Source organism: Centroberyx gerrardi, chromosome 17, assembly GCF_048128805.1.
Source record: "Centroberyx gerrardi isolate f3 chromosome 17, fCenGer3.hap1.cur.20231027, whole genome shotgun sequence".
Taxonomy (NCBI): Eukaryota; Metazoa; Chordata; class Actinopteri; order Beryciformes; family Berycidae; genus Centroberyx; species Centroberyx gerrardi.
The window spans coordinates 14,755,257-14,770,975 of NC_136013.1; the positions used below are offsets into that span (position 1 = coordinate 14,755,257).

Here is a 15,719-nt window from a genome sequence, read left to right on the forward strand (position 1 = left end):
ATCCTGATTTCCCTTTTAAAAGCAGCCCCTGTAGCTGTTACAGGCGCACAGGTGTACAGTATACCTCAGGTGTGGGCTTGAGGAAGCTTGTTAATAACACAGGTTTTTATGAAGTCCGTCTGTCACTGAGAGATTTACAATATGTGGCAAAATCTCAACCGTCTGGATATCTGGCAACAGAAGCGAGGACTTCCTATCCAGGTGGGATCTAATCTTGTTAGGGGACTTCTTCTGCTCTATAAATACAGGACGTCAGCCCAGACAAACAATACCCAATAAACCACGAAGGAAGAGCCGCGTGTTTATACAGCACTTTGTTTAATGACTGCCCAATCACTGCCAACCCGACTCTCATCACACACTGTATCTGAAACAAAATTACAAATCCTGTTGTAAACGTGGCCACAGACTTATGAATTATAGCTATTTTATTGTCTTTCCGTCTTAAACTGATGCGTATTCAGCAAGAGGAATGCTGGTCTAACAAACTGAGTGAATTCATGACATTCCAGCAGGCTTATCTGGCTGCATCTGCATGGACTGGACCAGACGGCACGCTGGCTGTGGACTAGTGTGTCGCCACTCTGCATTCTCTCCTTCAAATAGGGGTCTGTGTGTGTGTGTGTGTGTGTGTGTGTGTGGGGGGGGGGGGGTTGTATTGTGCAGAATAAATACATCTGTACTGTATAAGCGCTGGTGTACACAAACATGAGTGCGTCCTTGACTCTTTGTGTGTGTGTGTTTACGTGCGTCAGTTCTCACCTTTCCCATCCCGGGGTTCTCTTTGACCTTGGACACGGCCCGGAGCAGGCATGGCGGGGCGGGGGGCGGCGAGAGCTGCAGGATGCCGCTGAAGTTGGTGGGGTAGATGGAGGGCTCCTGGGGGTGCAGCAGTGAAGGCTGGTGCTTCTTCCGCTTGGAGGACAGGTTCAGCTTCTGAGCTGCCCTGGAAAGGTGACAAACAACAAGGAATAGGGGTTGAAGCTAAAAAAAATACCTTGGCAAATGTTGAAGTCAGAAAGCTCACACACACAGTAAGCCTAAGTCCTTTTTTGCTCAAGTGACTTTTCCTCCCAGTGAGGTACCCAACCAAGAACTTAATGATTTTAAATGTCTAGTTTGACATTTTAGTGGGTGTGCTGCAAAGCCTTTAGAAATCACGCAGTGAAACTATAACATAAAGGTCAACAAGCTCCTTTTACTTTGCCAAAGTAAACAAAGTCAGCAGGAGAGCAGCACCATGCCACCACTCCCGACCATTCCCCACTCTGAACCTGCTTTTACTTCAACTCCCAGCTCATACTCCCCTACCAAGAACAATAATGCTTCAGCCCTCCACTTCAGCGAGTGCCAGCAGAGTTCTCATATGCTTTGGTTCTTGCCACAGAAATCGCACATCCATATGAAACAAAAGACATGATGAAAAATAACCTTACAGGGGTCTAAGATATACGACTACCAGCCAAGACTCGTCTCTTGTCAGGGCGGCAGATAGAGGTTGTCATGGCAGGAAGGCACGATAAAAGAATGCATTCATCTTGATCAAACACAAAACAACTGCCAGGGACGTGAGGACTGCTAAAGAAAATGCCTTCCAGGCGATAGTCATGTCCAGCTCCATTACTGAAGCTAAGCAATTATGACAGAATATGTTCACCCACGATTTAAGTCAAAGTGGCTTTTTATTTCATTTACAGTGGGCAAGGAGATACAAGGTGGGCCCAACCATCTCTGTCACACACACACACACACACACACACACACACAATAGGTGAGGGACAGGTAGGTAAACCTTGCCTCTATCCTCTGCTTTAATGGTATCTAGATAGACAAATGGCTGTCTGAGCAGTTCCGCTGTGCTGGCACCTAACAGCACTCTCTGCGGTAGCTGAATCCGGCTTTTTGATGGTCCTCTAATTAAAATCCACTGTCATCCTGTTCTCTTGTCTCCCACAGTCAACGCTGGGGAGACACAGATTGGTCACAGGGCCAACTGAGCGAGGCACGTACATTCCTTTCTGTCTAAACTCCTGCTGCTCAGCGGACAGCACCGATATCTCTGCCCAGCCCGCGACTCTCAGTCTGAGCCCGCGAGGGAATCTGGCCACACTTCGAGCGGTTCCAGGTATGGCAGCGCACTGGATCAGCTAACACCGCGCCTCATCTGGAGAGTCAAGGTCAGGGAGGAAAAGTAATACCCCCAGGAAATTCAAATGCACTCAAATGGTTTTCACTCGAGCAGTCAGAACCCAGAGAAACGCAGGGGAGAGAGAGAGAGACAAAGAGGCAGTTGTCAACAAGAGGGGAAGAGTGGCAGAGGGAATGAAAGAAAAATGGAGCGAGAGATTAAAAGATGAGAAATCTGCAGAGCAAGGGATTTGAGGAGAAGGAAATAAAGACGGGGGAGTGAAAAGGAGTAAGAGAGAGAGAGAGAGAGAGAGAGAGAGCAAGAGCAAAAGAGAGCAGATCCATGTGTGTCTTGGTGAGCGGCGGTTTCCTGCGAGGCCAGCCTGAGCTCATTAGTCCTGCTCTGGGCTCCTCCGGACAGGACCGGGTGGGCTGCTGCCAAAACACAACCCCCCTCCCCACCTTCCCCTCTCCCTGCCTCCTGGAGTGACAGCTGCCCCCCCCACCCCCACCCCCCGTCCACAACACTCCCCTCTCCACTGTACGCCCCCTGCAGCGACAGCCCAAGAGCACAATCAGGGAACACACTGCCGGCTGATGGAATAATTATTGCATCCAAGGGGGCTACAGGAGAAGGCTCTCCCCGGGGAGCTGCCTATGTGTGATAGCATGCGAGACGGATCGTGTGAGCGAAAAAAAAAAAAAATGAGATGGAATAGATGAATGTTAGATGGAGAGAAAGAAAGAGAAAGTGTAGTAGGAGAGTACACGTGGCTGTGTGAGAGTGTGTGTGTGTGTGTGTGTAGGCTTGTGAGTGTGTATGCGCATTTATGAGAGGTATCCGCAGCGCATTCATTCAAGATAAATGTACCCCCGTGTCTCTCTCTATCTCTCACTTTCTCTCTTTCTCGTACCGTATTTTTTCTCCTTATTCAGAAGAGAGATATCTGTTAAATCATGAAAGCACCACAGAAAAAAAAAAAAATACAGTGAAAATTTTAACGCTAGCAAGGGCACTGTACCGATTTTTAATTGCCTCGTCCAGTGAGGAGTGCACACAACCCAAAGGTGAGCGTGTAACCTTGAGGTTTAATGCATGTCGCACAATGAGGAAAGGGGCACATGTGTTCTTGAATGGAAGGCGAGAAAGGAGAGCAAAGAGAAGGGGATGATGATGCTGTTTTTCCACCACAACCACACTAATGAGGAAATTAATTGCCTGTCACTCTCTCTCTCTCTCTCTCTATCCCTCTCTCTCTCTCTCTCTCTCTCTCTCTTACCCAACTATCTGATCACTCAATGGAAAATAGGCAGTGAGGAGACGCTCAGATTCCCTCGCCCACAACAGCTTGTCCACCTGTTCAGTCTCCATGCTAATGAAGCTGTTTCACTACACAAACTTGGTCTAAATGCTCAAAAGAGAAGCTGCGCGTCTAGTGAAGCAAAAGTATTCAGTGGGCGTGATATCAGTCCGTACCAGTCTCCACAAAATATTCACATTGTCACACTGTACATGTACAGTATGTGCTGTGCGGAGTGCTGACAGAACTGAACCAAAGCTCCGTTACAACATGCACCAGAAAGAAAATGCTGCAGCAGTGTCAGAGTGAGGGAGAGAGTACTTACAGCTCTTTCCAATCCATCATCTAGTTTACGGTCATAGTCAAAAAACACACAACTGATTGAGTTCAACTTTAGGGTCCACGTCTGTGTTGCCGGTGTTCTCCATTACTTGCACATTCGATACGCCGGCAGAGTCGCATGGAACGGAGCGAGGCGGGGCTGCTCACTAGTGGGGGGGCGCGGGGGTCCTCTTTACTCCGATCGCAATCATCGAGGTTCCACTTGATTTCACAGTGGTTTGTAAGAAGCCGGGGGGGCGGGGGGAGGAGGAGGAGGAGGAGGAGGAGGAGGAGGTGCCATAGTAACCAAATGGAACAAGCACCAGGTGGGGTGGGGTGGGGTGGGGTGGGGGGGGAGTGGAGGGAGGCGGAGAGGACGACTACCCCGCAGGAGCAGCAGTAGGGGTCTCAGTGAGGGGGTCCAGACAAGCTTCTCAGGACGGATGGAAGAGGTCAGGATGAGAAGGAGTGCCTCCTCTGCTCATATTCCACTGTAGCACCTCTAACTCGTTCCATGCCTCAAAAGTTCAGCCTCAGTTCAGGGATGCAAAAAAAAAAACAAAAGCAGCACGCTCTTCAGCGCTGTAGAACAAAACTCTCATTTTTTTCCTCTCCTCTCAATCTCATCCAATTCTGCATTCATCCCAAAGGCTGCGTGGCTTTCCTCTTGCTCTCATCCAGTTAATCCACTGTGGTGTATCAGTTGTGTGTGGCTGCAGGTCCCGATGCCCAGGTCCTTCCCGGCGTCTCTGCCGGCTACAGGCAGGAGGAGGGGGACAGCAGCAGCACGCCTGGCTGGGCTGGAAGCTCTCTGAGGTGGCTGAGAATGGGGAGAATTCCTACTCCTGTTCCGCCTCTCGGTCCTTCTCCTGCTATCGGAGAAATGCTGGCAGCTGTCCTGCCGTGCCTCTCTCTCTCTCTCTCTCTCTCCCTCCCTGCCTCTCTCTCTCACACACACACTCCCTCCCTCCCTCCCTCCCTCTCTCTTTCCTCAGCCCAGCCCCTTTTCCCTCCGACAGCCAGACGAGGTGTCAGCGTTCGATTGCTGGCTGCTCGCGGCGCAATTTGCAAGTGCTCTCTTTCTCTTTCTACACACACATGCACGCTCTGTCTGATACACACACACACACACACACACACACACACGTATGCACCCCACCACACGTCACATGAATACTTAATGCATACAGGAGCCCTCTCTTCTTTTAGGGTCCCACACTTCAAACAGATTTGGTTAGTATGCCTACAGTACATGCATGCATGAGTGTGTTTGTGTCTGCGTGTGTATGTGTGTCTGTGTTTGTGGTATCCGTGTGTGTGTGTGTGTGTGTACAGTAGTGTATGTACACACGTGCGCATGTGTATTTCTTTTGCCTTTGTTGAAGGATGTAATTAGCTAGATGAATGAGAGTGTTATTAATCATAAGGAGTGACACGCAGATAAGGAAGGATATACTTAAGTGCACAAAGATGGATTGCCTCAATGAGCGATGTTCTGACTCAATAGGAAAGCTGAGAGTGAGAGAGCGAGAGAGAGAGAGAGAGAGAGAGAGAGAGAAAGAGAGCGGGAGGGCAGACAATGAACAGATGACATCTGAGAGAGGCAGATTTATGCTGGCCAGAGAGAAAGAGTGCAGTCAGTCAGTCAATGGTCAAGGGTAAAAAGGGGAATGAAAGCATGTGAGTGGGCGAGCGGCGGGGTGAGAGTAGCCTGTATTCCCTGGACTGCCAATTTACCAGTAAGCCCTCTCAGCCCCCAACCAAACAGCCTTGTTTGAAAGGCAGCCGCCTTGGCTGCAGAGAGCCTACTACAACATAAAGGCAGACAGAGTGGGTGTGAGACTTGCCAGATGAAAGTACATTCAGCACAAACACACACCGAGCTCTCTCTCCCTCTCTCGTTCTGACACAGTGCCCCTTATATGAACTCTGCTGAATTCTGAGGCAAAAAATACAACAAGCTCCAGTGCCTACCTATTTAGAGAGCACAGTACACTAATGAACCAGTTTGATATATCACATAACCTTTACCTTCTTCCTTTGCCACAGCACGTTTGTCTAGGAATATTCTGCAGTGTGTCCAATTCTACTCACCCAGGGTGGTCTCATTTTAAAGTGCAGGGACGCTTGTTTTGCCACTTGCTGCCCTACCGGCGAATCCCTTTGAACCAGGACTGGCAGCAATCAATGAGCGGAAGACAATACTAATGTGGACATTGGTCACCCTGACAGTGCAACCAGAGTCATTAGTCTCGTGCCCATTGCTGCTGTCCCTAGTGTGGTCTCAAGTGTTATATATCAAAATGGAGTAATAATAGGAAACGGCCATGGTTGGAACTGTCCAGATAGCCTTTCAGCTCCATCAATGTCCCCCTCTGAACAGACCTTAAGGACAGATAATGATTGTAATATATATAAATGAGCCAAAGCAAGACTGATGCAAAATCAAGGATGTCATTAGAGATGGAGGGTGTGCTGCTTTTGTTCAAGAAAGGACATCTAGATTTGGTCCTCGCCTATGGGGGGTGTGACGGGGGGGGCAGGAGGAGAGGAGGTCAATGCTGGGAGAACAGAGAGAGTGGAGAGGCTGTGTTTGCCCGCTGCTTTCAAAGCTTCACTTTGGCCTGCTGTCAATAATCGCTCTAGCCCCCTTTTCAGGCTTTGTCAAATTAACAAGAGAAATTCCTCTGCCCCAGAGAATCATTAGCCGGCGCACCCATTAGCTTGTTTGTGCAAATTTGTCTCTGTTCCTCCGGCCAGCTCTACAGCTCTTTAGGTAGCCCTTTCTGGGGCTAATTACCATGTTGGCCACATTTACTATCCTTGACATTTCCTTTCTCCGATTCCCCCTTTTTTCTCTCCAGACAAGATAAGGCTGCTCTGGCCATTCATGCAGGGATCAGATCACTGGGTCTGATATCTGACTGCTTTATCCCCCCCACAGTGAGTCTGCCTCCCACTGCTGCTGATTAGCAGGCCAGCATAGCCCCTCTATGAATGGAGATGGGAATACTGGGCTCCAGCCAGCCTCAACACTATACACTGATAATGGCTACAGCACAATGAGTCAGGATCGCATGCTGCTGGAAACATTCTTAATTTATCCTGGTCTCAGTAGGTGAGTACAGGTAGATGTGAAACTGTTTTAGAGTGTCTGAAATAATGGATAAACAGTGGCTAAAACCATGTTGTTGTGTGCTGGAATCATTGCCAAGACAGAAATGCCATATCGGCAGATGTTCATGATTGATTGTGTTGGATGTGTGATCTTGTCAGGAAAGGTATGTTTTTGAGTCAAAAGATAATCGATATAAGAAACCTCCCCAGAGCTAAAATCAGTACACATTGTCTTATTGATGGGCTGCCCTTGACATGGACACATGGCCCTCTGCACCAAAGGTGTGGGAAAAAAAACAAACACAAATCTGCCATCTGAGCTATCGGAACTGTAAGAGAAATAAAGGATTAGTTCAGTTTAGACAGGAGAACCAGGCCAGTGGGCCGCCTCCGCAGTGCAGACAGACACAGTGCCGCGGGATAACACTTTGCCAAATTTGGGTTGGATTAAAACGCATCTGCATCTCTGCGCTGGCCTCAATGGCCACGGTGCCAGGTCACTTACAGCCTGACCCAGCCGCCGCTAAGCTTCAGCGGTGATTAAGCGGCCATGACATCAGCCAGTGAGCACACATTCATATGGTGCACAGACAAGGGGAGATGATGTCATACTCTGCCAACCAGCCCTGGCAGCAAGAGGGCCCATCCAGACAAGATTTACTAGCGAGGTCAGGATGCTGATCATTAAGTATAAGAAAAACACTCCCATACCATAAAAAAAGCTTTTTTTCTCATAGTCAATCCTGTTAGCTGTATCTCAGTGGGTCAGACAACCCTGCTAATGTCTAATAAATGCAAGCTTTCTGTGAATGACAGCATGCCCCTGATGGCCATTAATGTATAAATATATGCATTACCCCAACACTAAAAACATGTGGAGGGAGCTGAGGGGGTCAAATAGAGCGGGCTCTGGAAATAACCAGAGGGATATGGGGAAATGTGTGCATTGTGGCGTGGGCTAGGGTTACCTAGGGCCCAGCATTAGGCACAGGGAGACAGTAAGGGAGGGAACTGGGTGGTGAATGCAATTCTCAAACTGCGGGGAGAGAAGGACAAAGCCGATCTGTGCCTCCTGTGTGGCGCTAAGGTTTAGTCTGGCAATGAGCCTGTCTCCTTTCTAATGACGTCTCCCTGCAATCAGAGACCACCGGCATAAACATTCATTTACTTTTTCTCACTTCCTCTCTCTTATCCTAAATCACTCAAAACAACTTATGCCTGAAGCTGCAAAACCTTAAATGGCATGATAAATCTAACAAAAGTTAATTGTAGTCACAAATGTGCAGTTTAACTCGAGTGAAATGAAAAAATACTGTTAAACGCCCCAGCCTGAGGACACAGAAACAGAAACTCCCCTCACTGCAGCGTCTTTATCCTTATCTTATCATTCAGATTCAGATTTGCATCAACCAAAAGCCAGCTCTTTCCAGTCATTTTGAGAAATGTGCTTTCCCTCTCCTTCGGCAGCCCAAGATGCATTAAAATGGAAGAGAGAACTAGCAGGCTTATCTGGCTGTCAGTTGAATCTTATCAATCCGAAGCTCTGAACCTCTCAACTGCCTGCCTGCCCGCTTCCTCCCGCTTGGCTGTTTTAATGGTAAGTCTGAAGGGAGAGCTCCTCTCTCCCGGGCCGGTTTACACAGCAGCGTTCTGCAGGAAGTGGCCAAACACCTCTAGGCTAGGATTTATAGACTTTCTATAAATCCTCAGAAATAGATAAATGGATCCCAGCTAAACCAGACAGCAATGAATGTGATGTCCAGTTACCTGAGCAATACTCCGCTTAGCACGTTCCAAACACACTGGACCGGGGCCTTTTAGAAAAGCTCTTTGTTCCAACAAGGTGTTCAACAAGCCTTTTGTTCCTGCACAGTGTCTGGCCTTGGACACAGAATGCCAAATGGGGCATCATTTGTGTGCTGACTGCTGACAGCCCAAGGCCGCTCACACATCTTCACTGCACCAATCCCTGGCCAATTAGGTAAGGCCAAACGCATTCATGAAACATCTGTGAATATAATATGCTCTGAGAAAAGAAAACATTCCCCACAAAAACTGCTGCTTACTTCACACATACGAACGCTCATCTGCCACATTCGAGTCATGATGCAGATTCAAAAAGCTCTCGTGCCAGAACAGGAAAGAACCGTGCAGCTTTGTGTAAATAAATCCTAAACTGTACCAGCGGTTTGTAAACGTGTCCTGTCATGGTCTCCTCGGCACTCTTTTGAAACGGTCTGTGGACTGAGGTGGAAAACGAGGGATTAGGGCATCCTCTAGAGAATAGCTTGAATAACAGGGGATCATTTGAAACAGGGGGAAGAAAGAAAGGGAGCACAAGTGGGGAACAGGGAAGAAAGCCGAGCAGAAGTAACGATGAGGATGAAAAAAGTATATAAATTAGAGATGGGTGAGATGGAATAGGAGAAAGAAACACTCCCCAGAGATGGACAGAACGAGGAGAGACAGAGAGAGACAGACAGAGAGAGAGAGAGCAGTGGGGTGTGCAGCCCAGTCCTCTGTGCGATCCCTGGGCTGGCTCTGTGCCAGAGAGGGCCTGTCTATGAGGAGGTAAATCATTTTCTGCCTGAGAAAGAAACAGGGAAAAATGATCGTTGGGGCTACGCCACAGTCAGCTTGGAATTGCTTTATTCCCACAGAGTGCCAAGATGGGAATCCCCAGTCGGCCAAGAATAAATGGAACAGTTGGAGCCAAAATGGAAAGAAAAAACTAATTAATATGCAAGAAATCCTGGTTTGGTGTTACATCAGGGTAAGCTACTAGATTTAAGCATTTGCTTGTATCAATATAGAGGTACAGTAAATGCCCCTTCTCTCTTCACCTTCCTTTGATTTTGTCATCAAACATCAAAGGAACATTATTACACTAATTTTATGTTCCAATTTTCAGTGCCTTTGGACATCAGATCAAGAGCAAGAGGCACGTGCCAACAGTCCCTCAACCCCCAAAGGACTTTGCATAGAATGTGCTCTGTGTCTATGCCAAGGTTAACTCCTTAACGATGGAGGAGGGAATATTTTTGGTGCAGTAATGTTCCACAGGGATGTGTGACAAATCCCTCCCTCCTGTAACGGTGACTTCCTTTGCTTTTGTGTTTCCTGCTCTGCCCATAAAGCATTGTGTCTCCACAAGCCCCACACCCAGCGGTCCCAACAGCACCTTCCTTACCCCCACCGCCCTCCTGATCCCCGCCGGCTGAAAGGCCACGAACCCCTCCAGCCGAGCTAAGGGCTTAAGGAAGGCTTAAGACAGCCAAAGGAAGGAATTTGGGGGTAAAAGTCAGGGGCTGTAATTCCATTTACAGTTCATTTTATTGTTTTTCCTCCTCAATAGCATTCACAAACACATCTTGCTAATATGGCCTATACTAGCTGCAACCTTTAAGCCCTGGAGAGGTGAACAAAGCACAGGGCATTAGCTCCGCAGGACCCATTTGTCAGTCAATGAGATAAGGGGGCCAATTTAGGGCCCCTAGAGGAAAGAACTAGAAATCCTTGCAATGGAGTCAAAGGGTCCTCATAGGAAAATCTCTAGAAATTGACCTTAACTTGTTTACAAGAGGCTTAGAAATCCAGAGCATTGCCGCCTTGCATGCGAGGGAGAAAAAAAATGCTGTGTTATTAAGTCAAAACTGGTTCAGGCAGCAAAAATAAAAGTCTCGGAAGAAAATTCACTTTTCAGTTGATAGGTGACAGATGATAATGAAGACATGTTCTTCCCCGCGCTGCAGACTGCAGCCTCCCCACCCCTGGCACTGCTGACAAAGATTAACAGCTACTTTCATCTCCTGCAGAGCATTTTCACTGCGCTCCTCAGACACTGCTGCAGGTATTACGCTACGTTCTCCTGCGAGGCCGCAGAGGATCTGGAATAACATCACACTCTCAGCACACATGTTGAACTCCGATTCACCCAAAATCCCACCCACGTCTTCCCTTGAAAAACCTCAGGAAGACGGTTCTGCTTAGGAAGAACTATCGGCAGTCACATCAAGTCATCACCGACTGAATGACATTTCCTGTCTCAGCAATCAGCTCAGCACACAATAGAAGCAGGATATTTGATATACAAACGACAGATGAGGAGGACTGTTATTAACATGGGATGCCTATGCAAACATCTACAATGTCCTCTCTAATACATAACAAGATATCAGCCTGCGAATGGAGAATAAGTTGAGAGCGTGATGATTGTGGGCGAGAAACACAGAGGGGAAGAAGGCAAGCATACTTCTGCTCCACTTCTCTCCTTCATTAATCACTTGCTGACAGGGTAAGACACCTAGCGATTATTTATTTGCACTTCTCCACGCAGAGGCTATCACAACAAACAGGCCCGCGGGCTGCTGAGAACATTTGGGAGTGATTAATCAGTGGGCCGTCCGGAGAGACAGGACGCAGGGGGAGGGGAGTTCTAACATGTGTTTCTTAATCTGCCATCTATATTCAAGTCAATAGGCAACTCCGCGAAAACGAGAGGGATGGGGTGAAATGGGGAAATGGGTTGAACTGTCAATGATTTGGGAGTCGAGAATATTGTACAATTTCTGGTTCTAGGAGGGAAGAAAGAAATAATCGTTGTGCATCAGTGACATGGAGGCAGATCAATGAACACATCGCACATGCATTAAGAGGAATACTGAGTACTAACTGCGTGGTGGGATGCTACTCTGGAATCACATGCTAAGAGGTCAGTGACTCCAGCCACATTAAGCAGTTTACCCTGCATCACACACTCATAAAGTCAGCCACAAAACACACATACCAGCAGTCACTTGGCCATATAGAGTGTATGGGGATAATGGGATTTTTAGCACTCTGCAGCTGGCTCTCACGTGCCGGGTCGCGAACCGATTACAGGCTATAATCCTTTCCATTCAAGACGATCTGCATACAGTAAGCAGCAACGAAAAAACAAATAGGAGATAAACCCTCGCTGCTACTTTTATTTTCACGCTGCCTTTTTGCACGTGTCCAAGCAGCTAGCCTGTTTCAAAACTCAAAACACAACTAGACTAGAGGAAGACTGCCAGACAATATCCCACATGCCATTACCTTATTGAATTCTTTACTGATTCATTACACTTTTTGCATTTTTGTAAATATGACTGGAATATGTACTGGAAGCTCTGTTATGTTGCCAGTGTGTCTGGTGGTGTTTGATTATGTGTTTATTGTATCTGTCTATTTTTAACTCTACTACAGCAAAGCCAAAGGCAAATTTTCTACATATGTGGACAATAAAATTTGTATTCTGTTCTATTCTACACAGAGGAGTTATTCATCATCACTGTGGGAGAGTCAGTTTAAGTCTATGGAGAGGGAGCTTTCTTACTGGACCTGTCAACAAAGTCTGCCATACAATATGTTTCATCAGTCTCATCAATCCCACGATTCCCAGGGTGAAACTTCCCCCAGTTGCCTTTCGGCTGATTGAACAGTTTCAAACCCCCAAGCTAACTATAGATGGAGATGAAAGAATGAAGACAGTGGGATGATGGCAAAGTGGTCGAGCTATTCAGTGTGAGGGTGATGAGGTAAAAGCTTAACTGCCTGCCCTGACAATGGCCTTATCCTCTGCGGTATTTGGAGTCCCATCAGTAAAAGCTGGTACCGTCCCATTGACAAACAGAAGGAATGGGGGCTGCTGTGTGTGTTTCTGTAATAGGACTGACTGTGAAATAAAGAAGTAGCGTTTGGGGAAATCAGCCCACTAACACTGATTAGGCAGCTATTACTTATTCATATGGAATAGGAGGCCGCGGCAGGCTGACACAGAGGCCCACCAGGAGCCATCTTTGTTTCTGGGACTGTAGGAAGTAAAAGCAGGGTGAGCTCATGGGAGCAGGGGCCGCCGGCTCTATTCTGCTTCTGAAGACAATAGGTCATAAAAATCCTCAATGCATATTCCCTGCCACCAGCTATCGCAATTCACTCTCCTTCTTATTCCAGCCTCACTGTGTCCCTCAACCACAATGCAGAAGTGGCTGCGGTTGTAATGACAATGATAATAGACTCCATTTGCATGACACCTTCCACTGAGGGACCCTAAAGAGCTTTAGATGGCGTCCCTCAACCCCCACTAGTGTGATGCATAATATCCATTCAACAAGCTGGGGGTTAGAGAATTTTGCCTACTGAAGCAAGATAGCTGAGCACTAATGTACTAATCATGAAGCCCTGCAGGACTCCTGTGGGCCGCTATCAGAGCCATTATCCCAGTGAATGGGGAAGGCTTGTCGTGGGCAGACAAACAAGGCTGGAAATGCAGTGGATTGATGCTGAGGGCACGACCTCTCCTGCCCACACGCTACTGGACGCACACAACCTGGTCTTTCTGATCATCGCTTGCCAACACACTGAGAGACAAAAGACGGCCTTATGTGAGGTGACAAGCCCACAGGACAGAGCGTCTATCCTCCACATCCTCTCATTTCCCCATGTGTGAAAGGGATCTGTCAGGGTGGATGGCAGTGCTTCCCCCTTTCCCCGCAGGGCTTAGTAGACGGACCCGGGGTGAGCGCACAGGCTTGAGTCAGCGTTTCAGCCTTTTGTTTGTCAGCTCTGGCAAACGGCCCCCCTCTGCCCCCCCCCCAGGCTATGTGAGTGGGCCAGACAGACTTCCTGACTCAGGGTTTTGGGGGAACGGGGGAAAGGACAGAGCAGTTACCCCTCACCCAGACTGCAATGAACCCAGTCTGCTCTCCCTCTAGCCACTAGCACTCTATCGCTGGGGCTGTTTACCATTCACGGTGACAGGCATAAGTGCCTCTACGCTGCCCGTCACAACAGTGCCTCTCACCCTGATGCTGAAGGGGGCACAACACTATCACACCATGTTATCTTCTCCCAGGAACCGGAGGGCATGGGGATCCACCACAGCGAGCGCACTACCTCAGCAGTGCTGCAAATTCTTCTGCACAAAGAACTGCTGAAAAATGCGCTGATTATGTGTAGTTACCTTAGAGAAGAGGGACATACAGAATCTAAATCAGAATATCCCTTACAATATTCAATATATACTCCTATGCAGCATTCAATATATAACATTCACTCTGACTATTGCCGGAATATTGCCTATTCCATGGCAATATTTAATAATTTAAGCTTTTATCTCTATATCAGCAAACAGTGATGTCTGTTACCTGAGAAACACAGAGGGTTAAGAGGAGGGAGGAGTGAGATCTTGCTGTTTGTGGGTGGGTAGATGTGGGGAATCGAGGCAAGGTGCATGAGGATAGCAGGACATAACTACTGAGGTGTTGGTGAAAAGTGTGACCCTTTAGATGAGGGTAGAGATGCTGTAGATCCCTCAGGCTGTGGGGCCAGGCCGGATCTCCATCAACACCTCCCCGCTGAAGGCTGATAGCCTGATTATGGCAGGAAAATACCAGCTGGTGTTTTATCCAACAGTAAACAGAGACAAATACCACGGTGCAGCCCAGCCATCCCTACTACCACCCACTCAACACTTTGGTTGATCCGCTCGCTGCCCTAGGCATGTGTTGCTCAGATTCAACAGATTCTGGGAGAAGAGATATACTAGAGGCATGAATCAATTCTCATTCATCAGGCTGTGGTGGAGGTAGAGGTTAACATTAACATTTCAGTTCCACAGTGGCTGTTCCCTCAAACTGGAGCTACTGTAGGGCTTATAGCCTGCGTTTCAGCAGAGTTCTCCTGCTATGCTATACATTCTGCTCACACTCTCTTTTTTGGTGGAGGCATCCATCTCACTGTGGCTCGACAACAAAACCATTACCCTCTCACCTCCAGGGAGCAGACGGTCCAACTCCAGCACAAAACTGCACATGCCACAGAGCGAGAGAGAGAGTAGAGAGAGAGGGGAGAGAGAGTACAGAGAGAGAGAGAGAGAGGGGAAACAGAAAGAGATAGAAGACAGAGCAACAGACACACAACAAATACTGCAGCTCAGCGAGCAGCATCAAAAAGATAGGCACAAACATGCATTCGGGTGTGCATGCACACACACACACACACGCACAAACACACAGGAGTCTCACACATCCAAGCGAGCTGAATGTTTTCTGCATCCCTGTACAAAGTAACTTACTTGACTCCCATGGTAGTGAATCCAATATTGTTCTCCACAGGTACAGACCTCCTGCTCCTGCAGCTGACAGACTGGAGCATCAGCCCAAGCATGCCTCCCGAGTGAATGTGTGTATTAGTCCCAGGCAGCTATCGTCCCACTCTGTATCTTTATCCCCCTGCCAGGCGCTCCAGACCCGCTGCACTCTGCAGATCCCTCCACTCAGCATAATCTGTCCTGCCAATTTGTCACTGACAGAGATCCCTGCTGTCACTCACGGCACAGCCAACCAAACACAGCATTGTCCTGCTCTCTCTGCCTAGAGCCTCCCTCTCCATGTAAGAAGTTAGTGTGAACGCAGGCAGTCAGCGGTGTCGTCCCCTCCTCTCTCACTCACCTCCCCCAGCATCACCCCCGCCTCTACAAACAAACAGGATGGACTCAATGGCCGAGTTCCTCAGAGAAACTTCATAAACAATCACATGATATGCTGATAGGACAATGGATTTCAGTAAGTCGTCCACCATGTGTTACTTCTGATGAGAAGAAGCAACAAGAACAAGCAATTGTGACATTGCAATGAATGACTGCTTTCACTTTAAAAAATAAATTGGTCTCATCATTGAACGCACGTCACTCCCTTTGCCTAAATTATAGTCCAGTCAAGTAGAGCGGCCTATTTCAATTTCCAGGTTTCCAATCTCCACTTTCGAGAGAAAATCAGTCAAACATTTTATTTCGCAAGCTAATGACTTGTTTCTATGGTTACTTTGAGCAGC

At 47.9% G+C, this 15,719-nt stretch overlaps 1 protein-coding gene across 1 annotated transcript in view; it reads right to left on the bottom strand.

Moving 5' to 3' along the window:
- kif26ab (kinesin family member 26Ab) overlaps positions 1-15,719 on the bottom strand; it is a 68,618-nt gene that overhangs the window by 15,980 nt on the left and 36,919 nt on the right. The window contains exon 5 of the mRNA XM_078289408.1: positions 763-946. Within this exon, the coding sequence (XP_078145534.1) occupies positions 763-946 (184 nt within the window). The remainder of the gene's footprint in view (positions 1-762; positions 947-15,719) is intronic.